The sequence below is a fragment of the Platichthys flesus genome, chromosome 23 (genome assembly GCF_949316205.1).
Source record: "Platichthys flesus chromosome 23, fPlaFle2.1, whole genome shotgun sequence".
NCBI lineage: Eukaryota > Metazoa > Chordata > Actinopteri > Pleuronectiformes > Pleuronectidae > Platichthys > Platichthys flesus.
Genome location: NC_084967.1, coordinates 12,243,552 through 12,264,908, shown reverse-complemented (window position 1 = coordinate 12,264,908; position 21,357 = coordinate 12,243,552). Strand labels below are relative to the sequence as shown.

General features: G+C 43.4%; 2 protein-coding genes across 6 annotated transcripts; one reads left to right on the top strand and one right to left on the bottom strand.

Annotated features, from left to right (window-relative positions):
• Window positions 1-4,363: 4,363 nt before the first annotated feature.
• Window positions 4,364-19,166, bottom strand: tspan11 (tetraspanin 11). 5 transcript variants are annotated; one of them, XM_062382873.1, is made up of 10 exons: window positions 19,044-19,165; window positions 16,307-16,496; window positions 13,981-14,088; window positions 12,498-12,689; window positions 9,767-9,841; window positions 8,907-9,011; window positions 8,480-8,638; window positions 8,242-8,328; window positions 7,044-7,167; window positions 4,364-5,655 (listed from the first exon to the last, which is right to left on the bottom strand). In XM_062382873.1, exons 3-9 carry the CDS (start codon window positions 14,065-14,067, stop codon window positions 7,090-7,092), a joined length of 783 nt encoding a protein of 260 aa, XP_062238857.1. In that variant the 5' UTR covers window positions 14,068-14,088; window positions 16,307-16,496; window positions 19,044-19,165; the 3' UTR covers window positions 4,364-5,655; window positions 7,044-7,089. The 5 variants fall into 5 exon arrangements, with proteins under 5 accessions (XP_062238857.1, XP_062238858.1, XP_062238856.1 ...); XM_062382874.1 differs by having other exon boundaries at window positions 4,364-7,167; window positions 13,981-14,085; window positions 19,044-19,166; XM_062382872.1 differs by having other exon boundaries at window positions 4,364-7,167.
• LOC133948842 (zinc finger protein RFP-like) lies at window positions 18,862-20,953 on the top strand. The gene is made up of 2 exons (XM_062382871.1): window positions 18,862-18,977; window positions 19,059-20,953. Exon 2 carries the CDS (start codon window positions 19,061-19,063, stop codon window positions 20,687-20,689), a length of 1,629 nt encoding a protein of 542 aa, XP_062238855.1. The 5' UTR covers window positions 18,862-18,977; window positions 19,059-19,060; the 3' UTR covers window positions 20,690-20,953.
• The last annotated feature ends 404 nt before the right edge of the window (window positions 20,954-21,357 follow it).

Below are 21,357 nucleotides of genomic sequence, written 5' to 3'. Positions count from 1 at the left end.
AAAGTCTCATGAGGTTCCTGTTAAGTTGGGACGAGCACGGCCCAGGAGAGAGACGCTGTGCAGGAGGTTGAATAAAACATCATCAGTAATCATCTACCAATCATCATCACCACTCCAGCAGCAGGTTACAAGCAGAATCCAGAAATATCCACTGCCCAGAGAAAAACAGACTTTGGAAGAGGACGTGAGACCTGACGACTGAATTCCTCTCTAACAGTTTAGTTTTTTTACGACTTGATTATTCAATCCATTCGTTTATATAACTTTTGTTTGTTGTTTGTTGTTTGGACTGCAGCTGGACTCTCGTTGCACAATCTCGTGTTGCGTAACGGTAATCAAATTATATCATTAAAGCCTAAATCTCTATCGCAGAACCTCATCACAGATCTTAGTCGGTGTTGGTGGATTTAATTCGAGCTCAAGATGTAAAAATAATACAATAATTCACACAAAAAACAGCACAAAAAGTCAATATTTGTGTAGCAAGCATCTGTTTTTCTAATTCCCGCCATTAATCCTCTCTTGACCCTTGGTTCATGACCCCCCCCGATGGGAAAGACTCACCAGTTAGGCACTTATATAATTTTATTTCCTATTGATTAGGTGCATTATGGGTATTTTTGGAAGCATCCCGAGGCTTTTTGAGGAAATGCTACCTCAACAAATACCGTGCATACACGTCCCCTTGTTCATTTCTAAATGCCAAATTCATTTATTTTCAATTTCATCAGGGTATATATTCTATTTCAATATCTGTCAGCCTGAAGCTGTGCCCGAACACGCCATCCTCCTCCCCACGGCTTTGTTCTCTTCTCAAAATCTGTCAAACACATTTATGGCCAGAGCTAATGTGTTGCAGGCAAACCGGTTCAGAGCGGAGTCAGAGAACGAAGGTCGGCGGAGATTTTAATCGGACACAGAAGTGGTTTCGGCTCTGGACGGAAACCAGGCCCTGGACTCGGATTCAAAAATGTGAAAAAAAAGATAATCGCGAATGTGGCTCCTCTGTTGGATCCCCCAGATAACGAGCTGTTAAACACAAGCTTGGCGATGACGGACAGGTATTTTTGAATTACGCCTCGTTGTTCCACGAGTGCGTAATCCACCTGCAGCTTGTTTACCGATGATTTAACCTCCTCGGACTGTGCATCATTAAAATCATCCCCTTTGAAGTCCCTTTCCAGACGCCGTGTAATAGCTCACGAACGCAGACGGACCCCGAGCCTCATCCGACCCCGCCCCGGCCTTCAAAGTCATTTTATTTCACTTTCCGATCCCCAGTTTACATCTTGTTGTCTTGTGTGTTGACACGGTGCCTGGGAAAAGTCCAGTGAGCAAACAAAGGCCGCTGGACGGTGATGTAATCTCGTCTCAATAAATGTCCATCCCCTTTAATCGGCCTTCACCTCCAGGCGCACGTTGCGATCCAAACTACGTGTTGAAGGAGACGTTTCTAACAAATATATTACGCTGGGACACGCAGCGGCGTTCGATCCGTTTTACTGCACATGTTGAACACAGGTGCGCTCGCTCACACAACCGTTGTGCTGTGCCAGGGTCTGGTTTGATTTTTTTACGAGAGCGCATGAAGGCTTATACACCCCCCAAAAATTCCCATAACTCATGCATGTGATTGTGTGCTAACATGCAAGCAGACATAAACAAACGTCTACCGGAGGGAAGGCAGTCACTTATAACTGAGAAACGGCCTCATGCATTCTGGTTATCGCTCAGTGAGGGAACGTCAGGCTCCTCCTGAGTCCAGTGGGATCCGTGCACATCCAGAGCAGACAGACACTGATGATGCTACAACATGTGTTCTGAGGTAACTTCGAGAGACGTGCCACTGAAATATCATTGTGTGTGTATGTGTGTGTGTCTGTGTGTGAGTGTATTCGAGCTTGTTACCTCTATAGGATTCCTTCAGCATAAACACTGACCTGGTCATGACCAGTGGACCTGACGGGGACCAAGGCCGGGGTCTGAGGTCCTGGTCAAGGTCAGAGGTGAGAGGTCATGGTTTAGGTTAATATGTTGGTTGGCCGACCACAATAAAATGTCAACGTAAAGTCCTCGCTGTGCAAACCATCAACGCTAGGCCATTTTTACTTGAGGCCATTTTGTCATGAGGACGTTTTGCCGTTGTAAGGACATTTGACATTTTGACTTTGTGAGGTAATTTCCACATTGACCACACCTTTTTAATGTGAGGCATTTTTTCACGTGGGGCCTTTGACGTTGCAAGGACATGTTGACGCGAGGGCATTTTGACATTGTGAGGACATTTAGTTTGGTCCTCACAACTTTAATGAGCTGTTTAAGAGTTAAGACGTATTTAGGGTTACGATTAGGTTTCAGTCAGGTTGGGGTTAAAACACCACACTCTCTGGACGTGTGCGACGAGGACCACGGGCACATGTGGACCGTGAACACACACTCAAGAGTCTCCCATTAAAAATGGACAAAATAAGGGACAGTTTAAAAGAGCTCAGATCCCAGCGGGGGGAGTGGGAGCCTCTGTTCTTTCAAAATAAATGTATCCCTTGACCTCCGCCGCCTCCTGTGCAATTCTTAAATTAAAAACGATTAAACATGTAAATATGACAGTTTCTAATAAATAATAAAAACTGCGGTAATAAATAACAAAATTCATGATAGAAAAGGTAACTTCTTGAATGTATTTCTACATATATGCACAGGTGGGCGAGCTGGAGGATTTATCTCAATGTGTGCTCTCACAATTAGAAAAAGGAGTATGTGTGTGTGCATGTGAGTGTGTGTGCATGTGAGTGTGTGTGTGTGTATGTGCCTCAACACATGGGACTGGTGAATCTCCAGCTGCTCCCAATTCTCCATCACAGGGTTCCCTCTGGCAGAGGGTGTACACCGCATGCTAATTTGTACAACCTCTTAGGTGTTCCAGTGTGTGTGTGTGTGTGTGTGTGTTTGTATCTTGTCAGAGTCAACGTGCCATCGCCCTGCATCAGTGTGTGTGTGTGTTTGAGACATCTGCAGGAAATGAGAGCCACACTCTTCCAGCTGATGAAGACAAAGGGACCGAGGAAACTCCACAAGACAAAGTGTGGGAGAAAATCCAAATTTAAAAACTTTCTGCCCTTTTTCCCCCAAATGTGTGACAGTGATGGATGGCCCGGGACCCACACAGTGTCTGGTGAGTAAACCGGAGCTGCGGGAAACAAAAGGGAAAAGTCATGCTTCAGAGACAAATAGCTGGGTCATATGGCAACAATACAGCACACACAGGGAAGCACAAACAATGTACAGTGGGGTGCACGAGTCTGAGACTCCCTTTTTCCCAGTGTGTGTGTAATATATGGAGACCCTCCCTCGAAAGGAACCCTCCAAACCACACTAGCAATCCACTAGCAAATGCAAATGCGGTCTGGGCTGGGAAGCCGACGAGATTTTCCAATGTGGAGGTTTCTGGGAGACCCCACAGCGAGCGACCTCGATCTGAGCTCTCAATCCAGCTTCCATTTATCCGGGAGAGACTTTGACAAGCCGCCCTTTTTCCCAGTGTACACAGAGGAAAACGCAGAGAGACAGATGTGAGGGGCTTTTTCACGTGAAGACCGAGGCCGGGAGCAAGCTGCACATGAAGGGGAAAAGTGATTCCGCGAAAAAGAGGAAAGTGAATCGTTCCCGACGTGAGTTCGGTGATTCTTCTTGTTTAGTGCCGAGATGAGCAGGATCAGAGATGTTTCTAACCCAGCTCTGTTTGTGATTCAGTCATCGGAGCAAAGACCTGAATGAGATCAGACATGTGGAGTCGAGCCGTTCTTAATCTTTGACAAGTGCAAAAACACACAACAGCGGTTTAAGTGCAACCTCTGTCACTGTGGTGAAACGGAACTGGCTTCAGCAAAGTACCAGGATTCGTTTCACATGATTAACTGGATTCAAGGCCTCGACCACTGCAAACTGAAATCCTCTGTCTCCCTCTAGTGGTTCAGACACCATCCTTACATACTGTGACAGGCTGTGGAGAGACGTCACATGCTGGACTGTAAAGGAGCTGTTTTCAACTAGGGGTCGGGATCCCCCCCCAAAGAGGTCCTAAGTGTTTAAGTGCACACTGGTGTCTACGACCCCCCCCCAAAAAAATCTCAAAATGTTAAAGAAAGTGAAAACAGATCTGCCCCCCGATCCGGATCCGCACCAAACTCCAGATGGGTTCAAACCACATCCTTCCACCAAGTTTTGTGGTGACCCGTCCATAATACAAAATGTCCCCCCTCTTCTGATTTGATGTGCCCCTAAGTAAGACACATGTGCACATAAATATGCTAAAATAAATCATTGTTGTATGCTTCATACAATTCAGCAAAGAAACTGATGCAACAATATTCAAAACGTTTATTTATGATGTTCATGTCCAAGTTTGAGAAGCACAATCAGTAGTTGGGGCACATGCTACTGTTTTATGATAAACAACCATCTACATTAGCACCAATCATAGGAAAATACACAGTCACTGCAACTGTGACACTCTTACAATGGATTTAAACGGAAATAATATAAAAATTCAATCTGATATTTCACTTATTGATCTCTGAAACCTAAACATCGATAACTTGACGGTGCACATTACTATTCTTTACATTCCACATGAATTGGTTTCCCCCCCCCCGAGGTAATAGTTTTGGCAAAGAAGTGTGGAGAGAGAGATGAGACAATGAAAACAAATAGTTACTTTCTGTGGCAAAAAAAAAATCTTCAAATGTAACAGTTTTCTAGTATCACACCTGAATATAAACATCTGCTTTACCGTCCCTCTATATTTCATAATATGGTATCAGAAGTAAGTCGAATATTTAGTCGCACACATTCAGTTTATGACTCTTGACCACCACTAGGTGGAGTCATTACTTCAGGAATAGAGTAACAGATGACTCACTTTTCTAAATATTTTAGTGGAATTGTCTTCCATACATTTTACTGCCTGAATTGCTCAGTTTTATAAACTATGATACATTTTAATATGTACTGCCATTATCAGTTATATAGACGTAACTACAAATATGAAAGACAGTGAACTATAAGTCATTTGTTAATCACTTCTTTGCTTTAAATATTTCAGGTATGGAATCGATACATAAAGTTGCGATCGAGGCACATTGTGTCACGCCCATAACTTTCCTTCCATCTTTTACAGGCTGGTAGACAGTGCTCCTCTCACTCCACTTACTGAAGCACTGGCGTCTGCAGAAAAGCCCATTACATCAGTGAAGAAAAAACACGATAAATCTATCCCAATCACTACGAGGGGAGTGGAAAGTAAGTTGAGAGCAGATTTCCCCCCCCCGTCTTGAGTCCCACTCGCACCAAAGCATGCAGCTCAGCCAAGGCAATGACGCCGCAGGAAGCCCGGATAAGAAATGCATTTGCCTGGATTGGAGTGCGTTGCAATTGAAGTGCAACACAGGAACCGAAGCTCTGGATGGGACCTGAAACCTGTCTGTGCATTTGTCTTTGATGGCAAAAGGTCAGAGTTCAGAACACAGAGGCTGAAGTTTGGGTTTCAGCAGGTGATAGGTCCGTCCGTGTGTTTGGGGGGGGGGGGGACTGGTGGGCTCAGTAAGGCTCCATCTTGATCCTCCTGTACAAGCAGCAGGTGAACACCATCCCGCAGATCTGAAAACAGGAAGTGTTAAGTCTGGAGTGGCCATTGGAGGACAGCGGGAAGCAGGCAGAGTTGATGAAGAGGGGGTTAAAGGTGATGGGGTTAGGGACTGCTGGAGAGGATGAGGCTGGTGGCTATGGGGATGATGGGAGTCAGGCAGCCATTTTCACAGCACACGCGTGTGTGTGTGTGTGTGTGTGTGTGTGTGTGTGCACATGCTTGTGCAAGCAGATATGAAACAAAGCACTTTGGAGAGGGGCTGTCAAAAAGCAGATTCATGTGAAAATCAAATATAATCACAGTTTTTATTTCTTTTAGGTTTTAAGATGGATTCTTTTTAAGACCCGTTTGAAAAGTGCTACATATATAAAGTTATTATTATATATTGAACATTTGTCATATTGCTATTAGGATTTGTTAATTCAGAATTAACAATCTTATTGATAAAAAAGAAGTTTATCCCGAAATTGTGTCTGATTGAATAATTTTGCCATTTCAAAAAGCAGCATTGCTCAAGTGTGGATTCAAAAAAGTTTTCAAAATAAAAACACTTAAATGGTATTCTACTCAATGTACCGATGCGGTTTACAGAGGCACTGTACTCTTCACTTAAATAAAAAAAGGAGTAAAGAAAGATCGGCGGGAGCAGTGATTGACCGGAGCACCTGGGTCTCCAGAGCAGATGGATAAACAGTCAGGCGCCCAGTTTCAATCTCTGAGTCTCTAAAAAGCCCTGAGAGGAAGAGGCAGAGGAGGAGACATGTTGGCTCATTGTTTTCTTGAAGCCTTAGTTAACGAGTCAGGGTTGATTTGAGAAATTAGTTATGATAGAAAAACCCAGTTTTCAGCCAGTCAAGAAAAACTATAGTAACTATAGCAACAACACCAATTTATCTTTATGATAATTTACTCTGAGATTTTCTACTACAAAATAAAAATCATCAAAGTGTGGTGTATTCTTGTCGTTTGTCTTGTCAGTTTTCTGTAATTTTAAAAACATTCATATAGGCTGAGTCACTCCTGTAACTCCTTTTAACTGCATTCTATGCTATGTAATGCTACATAGATAACAGAGTGTTAATATGATAAATAATAATAAACAGAAAAAACGTTGGGTTGTACTGTAAAAAGACCATCATTTCCCTTTTCCTGTCAGCACAGGTTCTTTATATGTGTAGAATGAAGCATATATTCTTTATGAATATAGAGAACATGACATCACAGAGCAGACGCAGCTCAGCTCAACATGCAGCAACAAACAGCCAAAGCCAGGCGGCTGCATGCTTCACGCTCAGCAAAGATCATGGAGGAAAGTCAAAATGTCCTTGTAGCCGAAGAGATGTCACAGAGGAACAAAACATGCAGACACCTGGGACAAGTTCCCAGAATGCCCTCCAACCTGGTCGCTCCCGTCCATTGAAGCACAAAGACGCTCTAGAGCTAAATCACAGAGTACCGAAGTCCTCCTCCTCTTCCTTATAGAGCAGATAAATAAAGCAGGCTGTCAAGGCTGCCCCAGCCAGCTACAGTGACACACACACACACAGAGACAGACACACACACACACACACACACACGCACACAAAGACAGACAGCACAACGCACCAGACAGGTTAATGTCGAACAAAGAGACAAATGCAGAAAGATGAAAACCACAGTGTGATTAATAAACGAGTATTTCCACAAATCTACGTTATTTCAATCAGAGTAACAGAGACAGGAGAGGAAGAAGACAAGACTCGGAAAGGAAACGTGTAGATGAAGTGAAAGAGTTAAATCTCACTTAAACTAAGCAGTTAAATGCTTGGGTTCATATTTATATGTAGATGTCTCTTTTGTAGCCGATTAAAAATCACATTAAACAGTTAAAAACAATTCTCTCATCAACAAAAGTATCCCACATGACAGGTGATGACCTTGTTAGTATATGGCCTTGATTATCTCAACTCTGCCAGTAACCAGGCCTCATTGACAACTCCATTAAGAGCGTACCAGAGGCCGCCCTAAAGAATAAGCTCAGGTTTGTTTGGCCTCAGTATTTCCAAACAGTTGTGAGAGAGCTGTCCACCAGCACTCCCGTTGTAAAAGACAAAGTGTCCCTGTGTCCTCCTCTGTGGGGCTAACGGCCTCGAGCCCATCTCAGCGTGGGTGAAATCAAATAACAGGGATGAAAAATGTACAACAAAATGAGATTATGACTAAGAGCCCGGGATGAAAGGACGTGTCCATTTAGAAGTTGTTGACCTGCGATGCTACGTTTTCAGTAATGGACAGATTGAGAATCCATCCGCCTGCTTATATTCAACAAGAGGCCAACAAAGGTAACTGCACATTTAATTCGGATGATTGAATTATTTGGGTTCATATACTTGTTAGAAGAGTTTATTCAGGTTGAAGACAGTGGAGGTGTTTTGCTGTTGTGCTGATAATGGACTAGTCCTTTTCCCCTCCATTTATATAACAAGGTCTCCAACTGTGCATGCAGACTTGGAAAGCAGGTCGACCGAAAGCAGCTACGCTTCTGTCCAGAGTTGTGTGTTTGTGTGTTTAATGGAGCATTGATACAGGTTCGAACTCCGTTATCATAATTGACTTACCTGCAGACAGGCCACTCCGATTCCCACCGCACCGATGACCAACAGGTGGTCGGCCAGAAACTGCTCCAGCTTAGTGATGCATCCTCCCTGCAGAGTGGAGGGATGAAGAGGGAAAATACAGATTAGAGAAATATCTTCTTTATTCTACAAAAAAACAATCGATCAATAGAAAATGATATAAATGCAACGTTATGTAATTAAAGATGTCCTCTTTAGGGCGTTGAATTCCCGCACTGACCTCCACCTTGTAGATGTTGGACGGGTGGTCTCTCTGGCCACAGAGAGGGGTGATGGTCTTACAGCAGCTGTCGGGCACAACCCTTCGCTGTGCGAGCCTCGACGAAATGTAGGCGCTCACCATCCAGTCGTGGGAGTTGTTGCTGCCACAGCACTTGAACTGGAGAGTCAGACAGAAGAGGGGCGAGGGTTTTGATTGTGTCACATAGTGAAGGAGAAAAGCACAAATCACTCTCCTAAATAACTGAGATCGTTTTTAAGGTTGAACTCAGATGGGGCTAAAACCACCTCCTCAAATCAGTGTAAGAATTCTTGCGTCTTAAATCTTTTTACAGCCTTGTTCTCAGTTTTTATCATTGTAATGGCTGTTTTTGTATTTATTGTGCAACATATAATCTGAGGTAAACTTCTCTAAACGTAGTCCTTACGTCCTGTTGAAGTCGGTCCACAGCTATCGTGACGGCCTCCCTCCCTGGCTGCGCGTAGTTCTCCGACATCGTCTGGTTGAGATGCTGCTTCAGTTCCTCGCTCAGCTGGAGGAGAGGAACACAGAGAGAGAGAGAAGATGCTTCTTTTTTTCTTTTTTTTGGGGGCGGGGGGTATGGAACGTAGCAAATACAATGTAATGTTTGAGGAGAAGGAGGAAGAGGAGGAGGAAGGGGGGGGGAATCTGGGAGTTTTCCCGCTTTAATGTTTGCTTGAGGGGAAAGTTTGGGGGAAATAAAAATAGAATAAAATGATTTTATGCCATGAAAAGTTTTTATTTCATGTCCCCATCTGCCTCAGAGGTGGAGAAATAATGCCTCACTCCAACCTTTACCCCAAATCTGAAACTAATTCAACATTAAAAAACAAGCTTTAACCCTCAAACAGTGTTTTTGAAGTGGGGTACCGAACTCAAACTGGTCCCAAACATTCACAGGACAGATGTGTGTGTCGATAAACTCCAGACACGGAACACAACACTCAGAGCACAAAAAGAGCGAAGCTGAAAAGATCTAGTGTAGATTCTCCCGGAGTCGTCCCCCGGGTCCTACGAGACGGAACAAAGGCCTCTGGGAAACCTTCTCACGTGGGTTGGAAAATTAAAAAAAAAACTGAAAAGCACTGAAATCTCAAAGGGGCCGTATAAGGGAACAAGAAATAAACATAACTGAAGTCTGGAGTTCCTGCCTGGCAACTGTTTTGTGCTTAAAGTGAAGAATTCAAATATTCCCATGCAGTGTGAAGAGGCTGGTAATCCAGTTTAGATCATCACCACTCCACTAATAAGCAGGTAGTCACTCACCCTCTGGTAGTAGACATAGGCCAGTACTCCAGCCACCAGTTCAATCAGGAAGATAAACAGCAGGCAGAAGAAGTACTGTGGAGACAAAGGACACACAGAGGCAAAAGAGTCAATAAATTCCTCACAGGACTTTCATCCAGGCGTCCGACTGCAGCACAGTCGTCGCCCGGTGCCAACTCATCGGAGTTAGTGGCTCACGCTCGTGACGGCTCAATAAAATCCTCCATCAGCTGTCATTGTGCCGCATCTGTCGCATGTCGGGAAAAACAGATGGCACGACCAGGAGACGAGCGGGGAGCAAATTGAGAGATTCGGATTTCTCCCAGGCGTCTTTACATGAGCTCCCCCCCCCCCCACGCCGCTTCAGACAACCTCCAGTATGTGTCACAGTGAACTTCAAAGCAGCACGTCTGCAAAAACTAAATAACACTGGTTTAATTATTAACACAAATCACCACAGCGCAAATATTCATTTGTTTTCTAAAGGAAAATTAGGATTATAAAGAAACATCAGGCATCAGATGGGTGTAATTAAACAGATGAAAGTAAATATCTCAGCAGCTGGAGGTTCTAATTGTGAGCTTCTACTCACTGATGATAAGTACTATTGTATGGATTGAAAAGCATAGTGTGTATCGGATACATAGCCTGTCGATTTAGAGACTTGTGTCACCTGAGACACCTGAGACTTTGTCTGACAAACCGAGCAATATATCCCATCATGCATTGTGCTCCAAGCATTGTCATGAAGAAAAATGGCAGAAAGGAGAGAAGATGGCACGTCTCCACCTTCTCTCCTTTCTGCCAATTCGACTCCTTCTATGCACGAGACACATCAGTGAGCTGTGGCGTTAAAATACGTAATGAGAGCCGAGCATCACAAACTGCAGCAAACAAGTTTATTTCTACTTGTAAACATGCTCGTTCAGTGGAGCAGTGTCCAATGACATCACTGCATAGTGCGTAGGTGGTAGTGCGTGATTTTGGACACAGCCTCACACAATGCACACACACTTGTCTTTGTTCAGACAATGGGACATAGACCTCACACAAACACGGGCCACACAACGCAAACACACACACGTACATGTCCTTAAGTGCAGCTGTCACAGAGCGGGTTTGACAGCAGCATCTGGACCACGACAGATGCTGCTACCTACCACACACTCACACACAAATGCAAAAAGCACACACAGAAGGGGAGCAACGATTAAATTTGACCACACTTAAGTAAATCCTCTATTTTACAATTATCACACCGTCAAACAGAAACACTGTGCTCCGTCTCCTGGTTACAAGATTTCAAAAAAATTCTGTGTTGGCTGCCCACACAAAATGTTTCACAACTTCTACACACACACACACAAACACACACACAGACGTCAATCATTAGTCTCCACCAAACAGCCACATCAATAAAAGTTGATAGTCAACCAAAACTCGCCACCGACTCCGAACTCTCAACACATCCACTTCTTCCCCTCTCGCAAACCCAGTTCTCCCTCATACAGCTCCATCCATCAACATTACTATAAATAGTCTTGCGGCAGCGAACGTTGACCTCCCGCCCGCGTCTCTCCCATCGGGCCCCGGCCTCAGTGAAATAAAGAGGACAGTAAAAGGGCCTGGCCTGATCCGTTTGTCAGCATCCAGCAACAGGACTCAGGCCAAGGAGAGGGTGTGCCGTCTGAGTGTGGTGATGAAAATGTGAGAGGACAAACCGTCAGCACTGTTGCCCGAGCGAGACACAGCGAGGAGCATTGACAACGTGTGTAGCAGAAACAATCATCGCCATTTCTCTCTGCATTTTTTATATTAAGATTAAGATGCATTTATTAGTCCCAAACACATGCACAGACATGCAAAGGCACACTCATGCAGGTAGGGAAATGTAATCTCTGCTTTTAACCCATCTGGTGCAGGACACACAGAGCAGTGAGCGACCATGTACGGCGCTCGGGGAGCAGATGTTGGGGGAGTAAGGTGCCTTGCTCAGGGGCACTAGACAGGGTAGGGAGACTCTTGGATTTTTTGGACAGATCAATCAAGGTTCGTCTTTTGTTGTCTCTCCGTGGAGTCGAACCAGAGACGAACCAGAGACCTTCTCTGCCCATAGTCCAAGTTTCTGCCACTAGACATTGAGTTACCCGAGAGGCTTCTTCCCCATCTGTCCCGACAGGCAGTGCAGAATATGAAGATGCTGGTAAGAGGTAGAAAGTTGAAAAACACATTTTCGGGGGGTAATAGCAGGTTGTTCCAGGATCATCTCAGAAAGTCGATTCAGACTTTTTCTAAACCACTGTGTGTATTCTGATACAACTTGCAGATAACTGGACTTTGTGTATTGTCCAATACTGAGTACCAGTCGGATACCACATATTTTAACTGTTGTAAGCTACCAACCCTGTGTGGATGTGATGAGGTGACTATGGCTAAATGCTACACTATCGGAAAATCAATTCCGATAAAGACAAAACATAAGCTTACTTTTAGAGTTGCGAAGAAGTAGTTATTTCTGGGGAAAGAAAGTCATAGTTTTATCTGGGTGAAACTTATATACTCTAAGGAAGTGGTATCTGATCTGTGCACAGATTTGCATAGTAGTCAACATTTAAATATTTTGTAAAATGCATCAGAAAAAAAGAGAATTGACACTTCTCACTGTTAATATTTACATTTCTTCATGATATACACGCAGCGTTGTATTCCATGTGTGTCTCTGCTGTCTCACCGTGGACAGACAGCTCCTCTGTTCCCTGACAACAGCACAACAGCCCAAGAAGCCCGTGACCACCACCAGGCTGCCGGCCAGGATGAGGATATAAGCAGACACGGCAAAAGTGCTGGAGGCCAGCAGGCTCAGGTAGTCGCTCTTCTCCACCAGGGTCCAGACCCCGACACCCAAAACGGCAGCTCCACCCACCTGCAAGAGAAAAGGAGAGGAGAGGAGAGGAGAAGGAGGGAGGAAAGACATTAGAGAATAAAGGTAGAGAAGAAAGAGATGCGTTGAAACTGATATGGGTGGAGCCAAAGGTTTCAGAGGAGAAAATGAGATTAAAAAGCATCGATAAAATATATCACAAAACAAGACCAAGCGTTCTACGACTTCACAGGCCAGGAAGTGACGGAGAGGAAGTGAGCTCAAGGATGTTAGATAAGCAGCAGATATAATAGATAAACAAAAACGTGAGAGATGGGAGTGATTAGAGGGCAGAGAGAAAAGCTGGAGGAAATAGAAAGAGAAACAGAGCAGAGGCAGTCGGGCACAAAGAACAACAGCCACAGGAGCGGTGGGACTACAGAGGTCAAGCCCGAGCACGGAGAACCACTTCCTGGACAACAAACGCAGGGTGGTGGACACCACCCTGCGTTTGGTGGACACAGAGGAAATGCCTCGGAGTGCGTCTCCTCTTCATCCCTTCCCGTCGAAAGGCAAGATCCCCGAATCCACAACAACACATGGCCAATCAAGGAGGCGCCACTTGGATACACTAACGGCCCCGGGGGGAGACGGCGGAATGAGGGCCCGCCCCAAAATATGTCCGCCCCCGAAGACTGATGCACGAGAGGAAATGACTAAAACACTGAGTTTAGAGGATTAACCTACACGCTAAGATTTCCCCTCCTTCATTCAGACTTTGGAAATGTTTTAAAATGCCCCCCCGACACTCTGCTGTACCACTTTGGCTGCAAACCGGAGGATCATAAAGTGATAAAGTGTCGTGCCAGAGATGCACTGTTCTCCAACGCACTCGGAAAAACCCCTGAATAATCGATGACTCACTTTGGGCCAAGTCCTGTTCAGAACTGAATCCTAAATCCTCTCCCTGTTTCTACATGGCTCCTTCCCTCCTACGCCTCTGTCTGCAGTTTCAAAGAAGCACTAAAGCATTAGAGCCACTGGTTTCCACTGGTACATTTTTGGAATATAAAGCGTATTCATAAGTATTTGAGCAGCACGTAAGTAAATACCAGCGCAATCTCAGAGTCCATCGCGGGGGCAACCGGACCTGCTCAGACACGATTGGTCAAACTGGACTCAACAGAAACAAGAAGGGTTTCGGGCCCAAAATCATGTCCCTGGCCTCCAGGCTCCACATATTCACTTCCAGAATCAGTTTCTTTAGATTAACGATGAACTCTGTGGCAGGGCTCCTCCTCTAAGCTTTATGTGAAGGTGCAGGTATCTCACAAAAGATGATTCGTCAACTTACCCAGAAGAGAAAGTTGAAAACAAAGAGCAGGTACTTGAGACACACTGTCAGCCAGTCCTCCTGGTCGTCTTTATAAACCACTGACATCTTCTTTCCTCCAGGTCACTTCTGAAGAGAAAAAGATTTATTTAAAAAAAATATGGCAGCTCCCAAAAGTGAAGTCAAATTGTCTTGATGTCTTGGTGGCAGGCTCCTTTGTCGGCCATATAACCTGCCTCCTTCATGTTAGTGGATAGGATATTTAAAAAAAGTTAAAGTACACATTTCTGTCAATCTACACTGATGTATATTTGACTGTTGATTTTTCCAGCAAGTTTGATTTTATTTAGTTAAATGATGGGGAAAAGGTGAGGAGACGTCTCACGATTGGTCGAGTACGTGTGTTCGTGGAGACCAAATTACATCATCTTCACAAGATGGCGACATTTTATATTTTAGCTTAATTTCAGAATATTAAGAGGAAGTGGAAACTCTTTCCTTATTCCAGCTAATACAAGCAGCACAAAACACTAAATCAATGCATGCAATTGAACTGTGGATCACATGCAAATTGAAAAAAACAGGCGTCAACCCATCAATTTAAAAGAAAGAGTAAAAATGGAAAACAAATGGAAACTTTGTCATTAGTTGGTTTATTTTCCCTCCGCTAATCCCTTACATTTTGTCTCTGCAACCCCGAACACCAAACTCTGTATCTGAGGAATTGGATTAGAGGATGAGACACAAATAAAGACGTTACTGAAGCAGTCCAAACAAACTCATTCATATCGGGCCTCGGCGTATTATGGGCTGTGACAGCAAGTGATACTGATATGGTTTTCCATAGGGATACAGCTGCCTATCGGATGTCACCCCCCCAGCAACCGCTACAGTCATTATGGAGCGTTTGCAGTTTGCACGAGCGACAACAACAAGCGAAATGCAACCTTCCTCACAACATCCACATACCCAGGTCTCTAAATCACCCGCAGCCCTGAACACACCATAAACCTGAGTCATTAATTGAACGACACAGTTTTCAGCCCTGAAAAATAAAAGGTCACGCGGCGAGGGGCACTTTCATTCACGGTATTGATCGGCTGGCCTTCAGTGGATAAAGCACCGGAGATATGAGTGAAGGTGTTTACTGGCCGGGGAGTCATTTACAGTACATGTACACTGTTGATGTACATCATGTACATCAACAGTGTACATGATGTTGTGTACATCATGTACACTGTACACAGGTTCTATTTGCATCTGGAGTAAGTGTTGGATCAATCATGTGCTCAGGAGATAAAGAGTTGGATTTCCTGACAGGGTCTAAACTCAAACAAGGTTGTGGGTTTGTTAAACGCACTGGTTTAAACAAGCTGTGAAACAAAGCTTAAGTGTTGTTGAGGAACAGTGGGCAGATATAATCGAACGAGCTTACATTAGCCTGATGTCCTATTCTCAGCCCATGAAGAAGAGTTTAAAACCACAAACTTAATGCGACATTTCTCGCTAGTCGGCTCTGAGCATCCCAAAATAGACTGTTCACCTCTGCCTGACTGAAAACAGAACCTCAGACAGGTACATCACAATGGCTCTATTGCTAAACAGAATTAAAACACATGTGAGAGAAGCTGTTCTTCTTCTTCTTGTTCTTCTTCATGTTCTTCTTCTTCTTTTTGGTTTACTTGCGGGTGGAAACCAATGTCAAGGTGCATAACCACCATCCCCAAAATGTGCTATGGGCTATTTCGTTGTTATATATTGTTTCTGTTGTAACTGCTCCACAATAGGAATCCCAAACCAAGCAGATTAAATCGAGAAAGAAATTAGCATTTAAACTTCAAAGGAAACCTGATTTTAACGCGTATCACGATAAATATCAGTATCGATATTCATCTCGATATGAATTCGGACCGTATCACTCAGTCTTTAGGTGAAGTCGATGACAGCTGAGGTGTAGATACGTTTAATGTAAAAACGCGGGGTTTAACGTGTTTTTTGTTGTTTTGCGGTACTTTCCCTAGCCAGGCCTCCCGCTGTTGATGCCTGATGAAGTCAATTAAAGTGCTGTCTCGCGGGTGTGATAATCTGTTGACATGTTTACACTCTGACCACTGACTCCGTCCTCTGGCCTCAAAAATAAACGTGAATGAAAGTCCCTCGCGGTTTCCCCGTGGTGCCAAACTTTGTCGCCACATTCCTCTGGCAGGACAAGGTGTGAGCTGCAGCATCCTGGGATAAACAACAAGCCCTCCACCTGCAGACCTGATGCGCGTGAAGAATTTAAAAGCGAATTATTTTGTTTGGATAAACCTGCGTTTGAATCTCAAACCGGAGGGAAGACACTCACCGGAGCGATGCTTCAGTGAGGATTGAAAAACCCGTCGTTTCCTCGCTCCTCGCGTCAGACTGCGCAGAGTCCGATTCTGCAGCTTGTTGCATTCAGGGTCCGGCGGCAGGGATCTGCGGGTGGTGCGTTCAGGGAAGCTCGTAGGTTTCCAGGTCGATGGGCATGAGACTTTTGCTCTCAGAAATAACAGCTGATAACCAAAAAAATAAATTAAAGTCATAGAGATCATTGAGCAGTTTTGCTTCAGATGGGATGGTGATGAAGGTGCAAAAACATGAATGTCCAACGTCATCAGTGTGTTCCAAATTTGGATTGGTGATTTTTTATTTGGGGTTTTAATGGTTTTTCTCTCAAAAATATAGATAAATATGATATTAACTTATATTTCTGTAACACTTTGAGTGATTTTATTCTTTTAGATATTATGGTATGACTGTGTTTTTAAATCATTGTATTATATGTTTTGTTTTTATGTTATTTATTTGTATTTTTATATTTGTTAAGAGCTTTGTAACTAGCAGTGAACGAGAAGTGCTATATAAGAAAATAAATTATTGTTACGATGACTTCTATTAATACTGCTAATAATAATAATAGGAACAAACATTTTTATTCATAAAGCACTTTTCTTACCAATGCTACAAAGTCCTTTTACATCGAAGAAACAATGACCATAAAACGATGGAACATGATGCGAGAAAAGAGAAAAGATAGAATGATATAAATACATAAATGTGATTGGTCGTTTTAAAAAAGAGAACATCAATTATTTGTAAAAAAGATTAATAAAGACAAAAATGTTCATCTTATTCCATGTAAATTTGTGTCAGTGTGTTCTACTCGCTTTTATTTTACGACCTGTTCTTTATTTCCTACGGTCCCTGAAGGCAGCGTTGGTGTGGACTCGAGGACAGATTCACAATAGGGAGGTGACAGAGAAGGAAATGGAGCTGGTGCCTTGTTCAGCCTTGGTTACACTGTAACCACAAACCCCCTGAAGAATTCCAAGCTGATGTGTACACGAATAAACATACAAAGGACAGAGAGGGGGTAAAACCTGACTTCAGTGAACAGAGCTTCACACCGAATTAATGTTCTTAGTAAAAGTACAAAAGGAACCATACTGCTGACTTTCTTATAATTCAGGACACTTTTACTCACCAATGAAATTCTATTCTACACAAAACTCTCAAAATGAAATTCGTATTAGAAATTTAGGTGTAAGATTGAAGTGAAAGGGATCCAGTGGCAGAAATTGAATAATTAAATAATCCTAGTATTGTTTACACAAGCGCTTTTCATCGAAATTGTATGAATTGTTGTTTTCTTTACCCTAGAATGAGCCCTTTATATTTAAAAATGTTATATTTACATCTGGTGCGTGCAGGTCCTCTCTACGGAGGCAGCCATGTTATTTACAGTAGCCCAGACTGGACAAACTAAACACTATTTTGCTTTTTATGACAACTGAAGGTTCTGGTGAGGTGAGGGGTAATCAGCTGCAACATGCAACATCACCACTAGATGTCACTATATTCTAAACACTGAACCTTTAAGTAGAATGTCTAAAATACACATCTAATAGTTGTTCTCAAAGACACGACACCATACTATACCATCATTAATACTTGATCAATCCCACACTGATAAATTCAGTTGTTTTTAGCAGCAGATTGTTAAAAGTGTTTATGTTTCCAATAAGATTTATTTTGTTTCGTAATTTGATGCTATTAAAACACAGTGAAACAACATGATTGACAGGTATTGGTGGAATCTCAAACTTGTGGCTGCACAGACTCTGGCTCCAATGGGGATATTTTGATTTTATTTTTGGTCAGTGGGAGACGTGGAGGTCCTCCGTCAATCTTAATATACTTGTCTTATGTTTAACCATGTTCATGCCTTAAAAGCTAATGATAAGATCTTAATAAAGTTACGCTTTCTCGGATGCTTTTTCCTATTTAATTTGTCTTCCTCTTTGACCATCGCAGACTCTTCCTTGCATATCTGCCTCTTTTTTCCACCTCAGTAATTCAATGAAGCATCATAGGGGTGGAAGATGGCTGCAGGAGGAGCTCTGCAGCGGTCACCTGCCATGATGACAACCGGTCTGCCCAAACCACATTACTTAGCAGAGGATGTCACCCATCACATCAAGTTTTCACCAAATTAACTTGAGCCAGAACGAGAGGAAAAACAAAAAGGAAACTGAAATTTGGAGCATGTCTGTTTTCCGTTTCCCTGCTGTTTGGTGGAAGAAATAGAAATGCGGTTTTCCATTTTTCAGCCAGTGCCTCTGTGTCCAGTATCTGCTGTGATTGATTCATCATGTCTGGTGCTTTGTGGAACTCTTCCCTAACAAGGGGCGCAGGAATAGGGTGTGACCTGCAAAAGTAGCTGTCTGCATGAAAGTGCAACTGTGCATAGAAAAAACGAGACACTGTTACTGATCCCTTTGTTTTAACATCACGCTGCCACTACTCATTTATCATCCTCTGTGATTTTCCATTGTGAACAGAGTGGAAAGAGTTAAACAGAGCCAGGAAGTGTAGCAGAGCAGCAGGGGATGGGCCCTCACCAGCGTCATCATGCTGAAGTTAAACTCAACAAGGAAAGTTACAGTTTGCTCGTCACTTCAAGCTGCTGCTTTTAAAACTCTCAAACTTCACAGGTAAATTAAAACCTTTCATTCAATCTAACAGATTATTCAGCACAGATATGAGTTATAACTACCTACCATGTTTTTGTCCAGATATGTCATCGGCCAGCTCGCTGCTGTCAGAGGAGAGGTTACTGTGTTCCATCTGTCTGGACGTGTTCACAGACCCAGTCACGATCCAGTGTGGACACAACTTCTGCAGCACATGTATCAACACTCACTGGGACAGCAGGGACATTTGCCAGTGTCCGATGTGCAAACAGAAATTCTCCACAAGACCTGAACTCCGAGTCAACACTGTCATGTCAGAGTTAGCTGATGATTTTAAGAAGTTGGTTCAAGTCAAAGCCTCAACTCCAGGCCCACAGCTTCCAGTGGTTGACGTTCTTTGTGACATCTGCTCTGAGATAAAAGAAAAGGCTGTTAAATCTTGCCTGACCTGTCTGACTTCTTTCTGTGAGTCACACCTGGAGCCTCATCGGAGAGTTGCTGGGCTCAAAGGCCACACATTATTAGAGCCAGTGAAGAATCTTGACGACAGGATGTGCAAGACACACAACAAGATGACCGAGCTGTACTGCTTGAAGGAGCAGGCCTTCATTTGTGTCCTGTGTTTGAAAGCCGGTCACAAGGGTCACAACGCTGTCCCCCTGGAGGAGCAATATGAAAAATTGACTGCAACAAAAGACGAGGCTCAGGCAAACATCCAGAAGTTGATACAGACACGGATTGAGAAGATAGCTGAGGTTGAAAAATTACTCGATGTCAGTGAGGTAGATTCTGAAAAAGAGAATCAAGCCGCCGTGCAGGTGTTCACCGAGTTGATCCAGTTCATTCAGGCGAGCCAGGCCGAGCTAGTTGAGGCGATCGAGCAGAGGCACAGTGCAATAAAGCAAAAGGGTGAAGAGTTTCTCAAAGAGCTGAGGAGGGAAGTTACTGAGCTCAAGAGCCGAAGCAGTCAGCTGGAACATCTGTCACAGTCAGAGGATCACTATCATTTCCTCCAGAGCTTCCAGACCTTGTCCAAACCTCCTCACAAGAGCTGCCCCGACACAGATCTCTGCCCTGACCTGTCTTTCAAGGCAACGCTAGGACACCTGACTCGGCTGAAACAGAGAGTCGAGGAAATAATGGAAGAGATTCCTGAGATCAGAATGAAAAGAATGAGAGAGCACGCGGTCGACTTGACCCTTGACCCCGACACTGCAAATTACTCACTTGTCATAAGCGAAGACGGAAAACAAGTTGTATCAGAAGATCAAATTAAATTGGACAAAGTTACTGACAATCCAAAGAGATTTCATGCATATCGTCAGGTTTTGGCAAAAGAGGGATTCACGACAGGGAAGTTTTACTTTGAGGTGCAGGTGAAAGGAAAGATAAGTTGGATCATTGGCGTGGTCAGGGAGTCGGTGGATAGAAAGACCCCGATAGGTGCGTCAGTTGAAAATGGATATTGGACCTTTCGATTTGATGAGGGCAAATATAAAACATCTGCAGACTCAGAACGTAAAATATTGAAAGAAGAGCTTCAGAAGTTGGGCATCTTTGTAGACTACAACAAAGGTGAGGTTTCTTTTTACAATGTAGACTCTAAATCACGAATCGGTTGTATCACAGGCTGCGGTTTTACAGAGAAACTTTATCCGTACTTCTGCCCTCAGCCGAATGATAATGGAAACTCCGCCCCTCTCATCATTATACCTGTACCTCAAACTCACTAGTCCATCCGTCCCATTCTCGAGAACACGAAACCCATGAACACCAAGTGGGAATTTGTTCAAATTCGGTACAAACATTCACTTGGACTCAAGGATGAACTGGTTAGATTCTGGTAGCCACTGGTCAGAGGTTACGGTGGCCTCACAGAACAACAAATGAGAAACTCTTGATCATTTATCATATCATATATGTATAAAGTGAAGTGTTTCTAGTTATTGTTGATGTCTGGTCCTTTTATATAAGAATGGTAGAGTTTACTGTCATAATGTGGTGTTGGTAGTAATTGAAGTATTTTATCAAGTATTTCGATCCTTGAAATATTTTCATAATAAACTGCATACATACAGATTCTGTTGTGTCATTCTTTCATGTCACAGCTCAGCTGGATTTATATATTAAAGACTAAAGAAGTTCCTCTACACATCACACTACTCCAAGGATTACAGTCCAAGGCCCCCACTGTTTGGAGCAGATCACAGGTTCAGTATTTTGCACTTAGATAAATGTTAAGGGGCCTAAACTACATCTTATTACAAGAGACCTGTCTCAATGATTCCTGGTTCTTTACAGTTTCTGACACTAGTTTAGTTTTACTCTACAGTGGAATTCAACAGGGTTGTTTCTCACATCTTTGTCTTTGGTATCAGATTTGTGAATCAATGGTCGTCTG

Excerpts from the sequence above, each read along its gene's own strand:
- tspan11 (XM_062382874.1), bottom strand. The coding sequence starts at position 14,067 with ATGTCAGTGGTTTATAAAGACGACCAGGAGGACTGGCTGACAGTGTGT. Across the intron at positions 8,639-8,906 it reads TGGACCGACTTCAACAGGAC|TTCAAGTGCTGTGGCAGCAA; the intron begins GTAAGGACTACG and ends CTGACTCTCCAG. Across the intron at positions 7,168-8,241 it reads TCGGAGTGGCCTGTCTGCAG|CTGGCTGGGGCAGCCTTGAC; the intron begins GTAAGTCAATTA and ends GTGTCACTGTAG.
- LOC133948842 (XM_062382871.1), top strand. The coding sequence starts at position 19,061 with ATGTCATCGGCCAGCTCGCTGCTGTCAGAGGAGAGGTTACTGTGTTCC.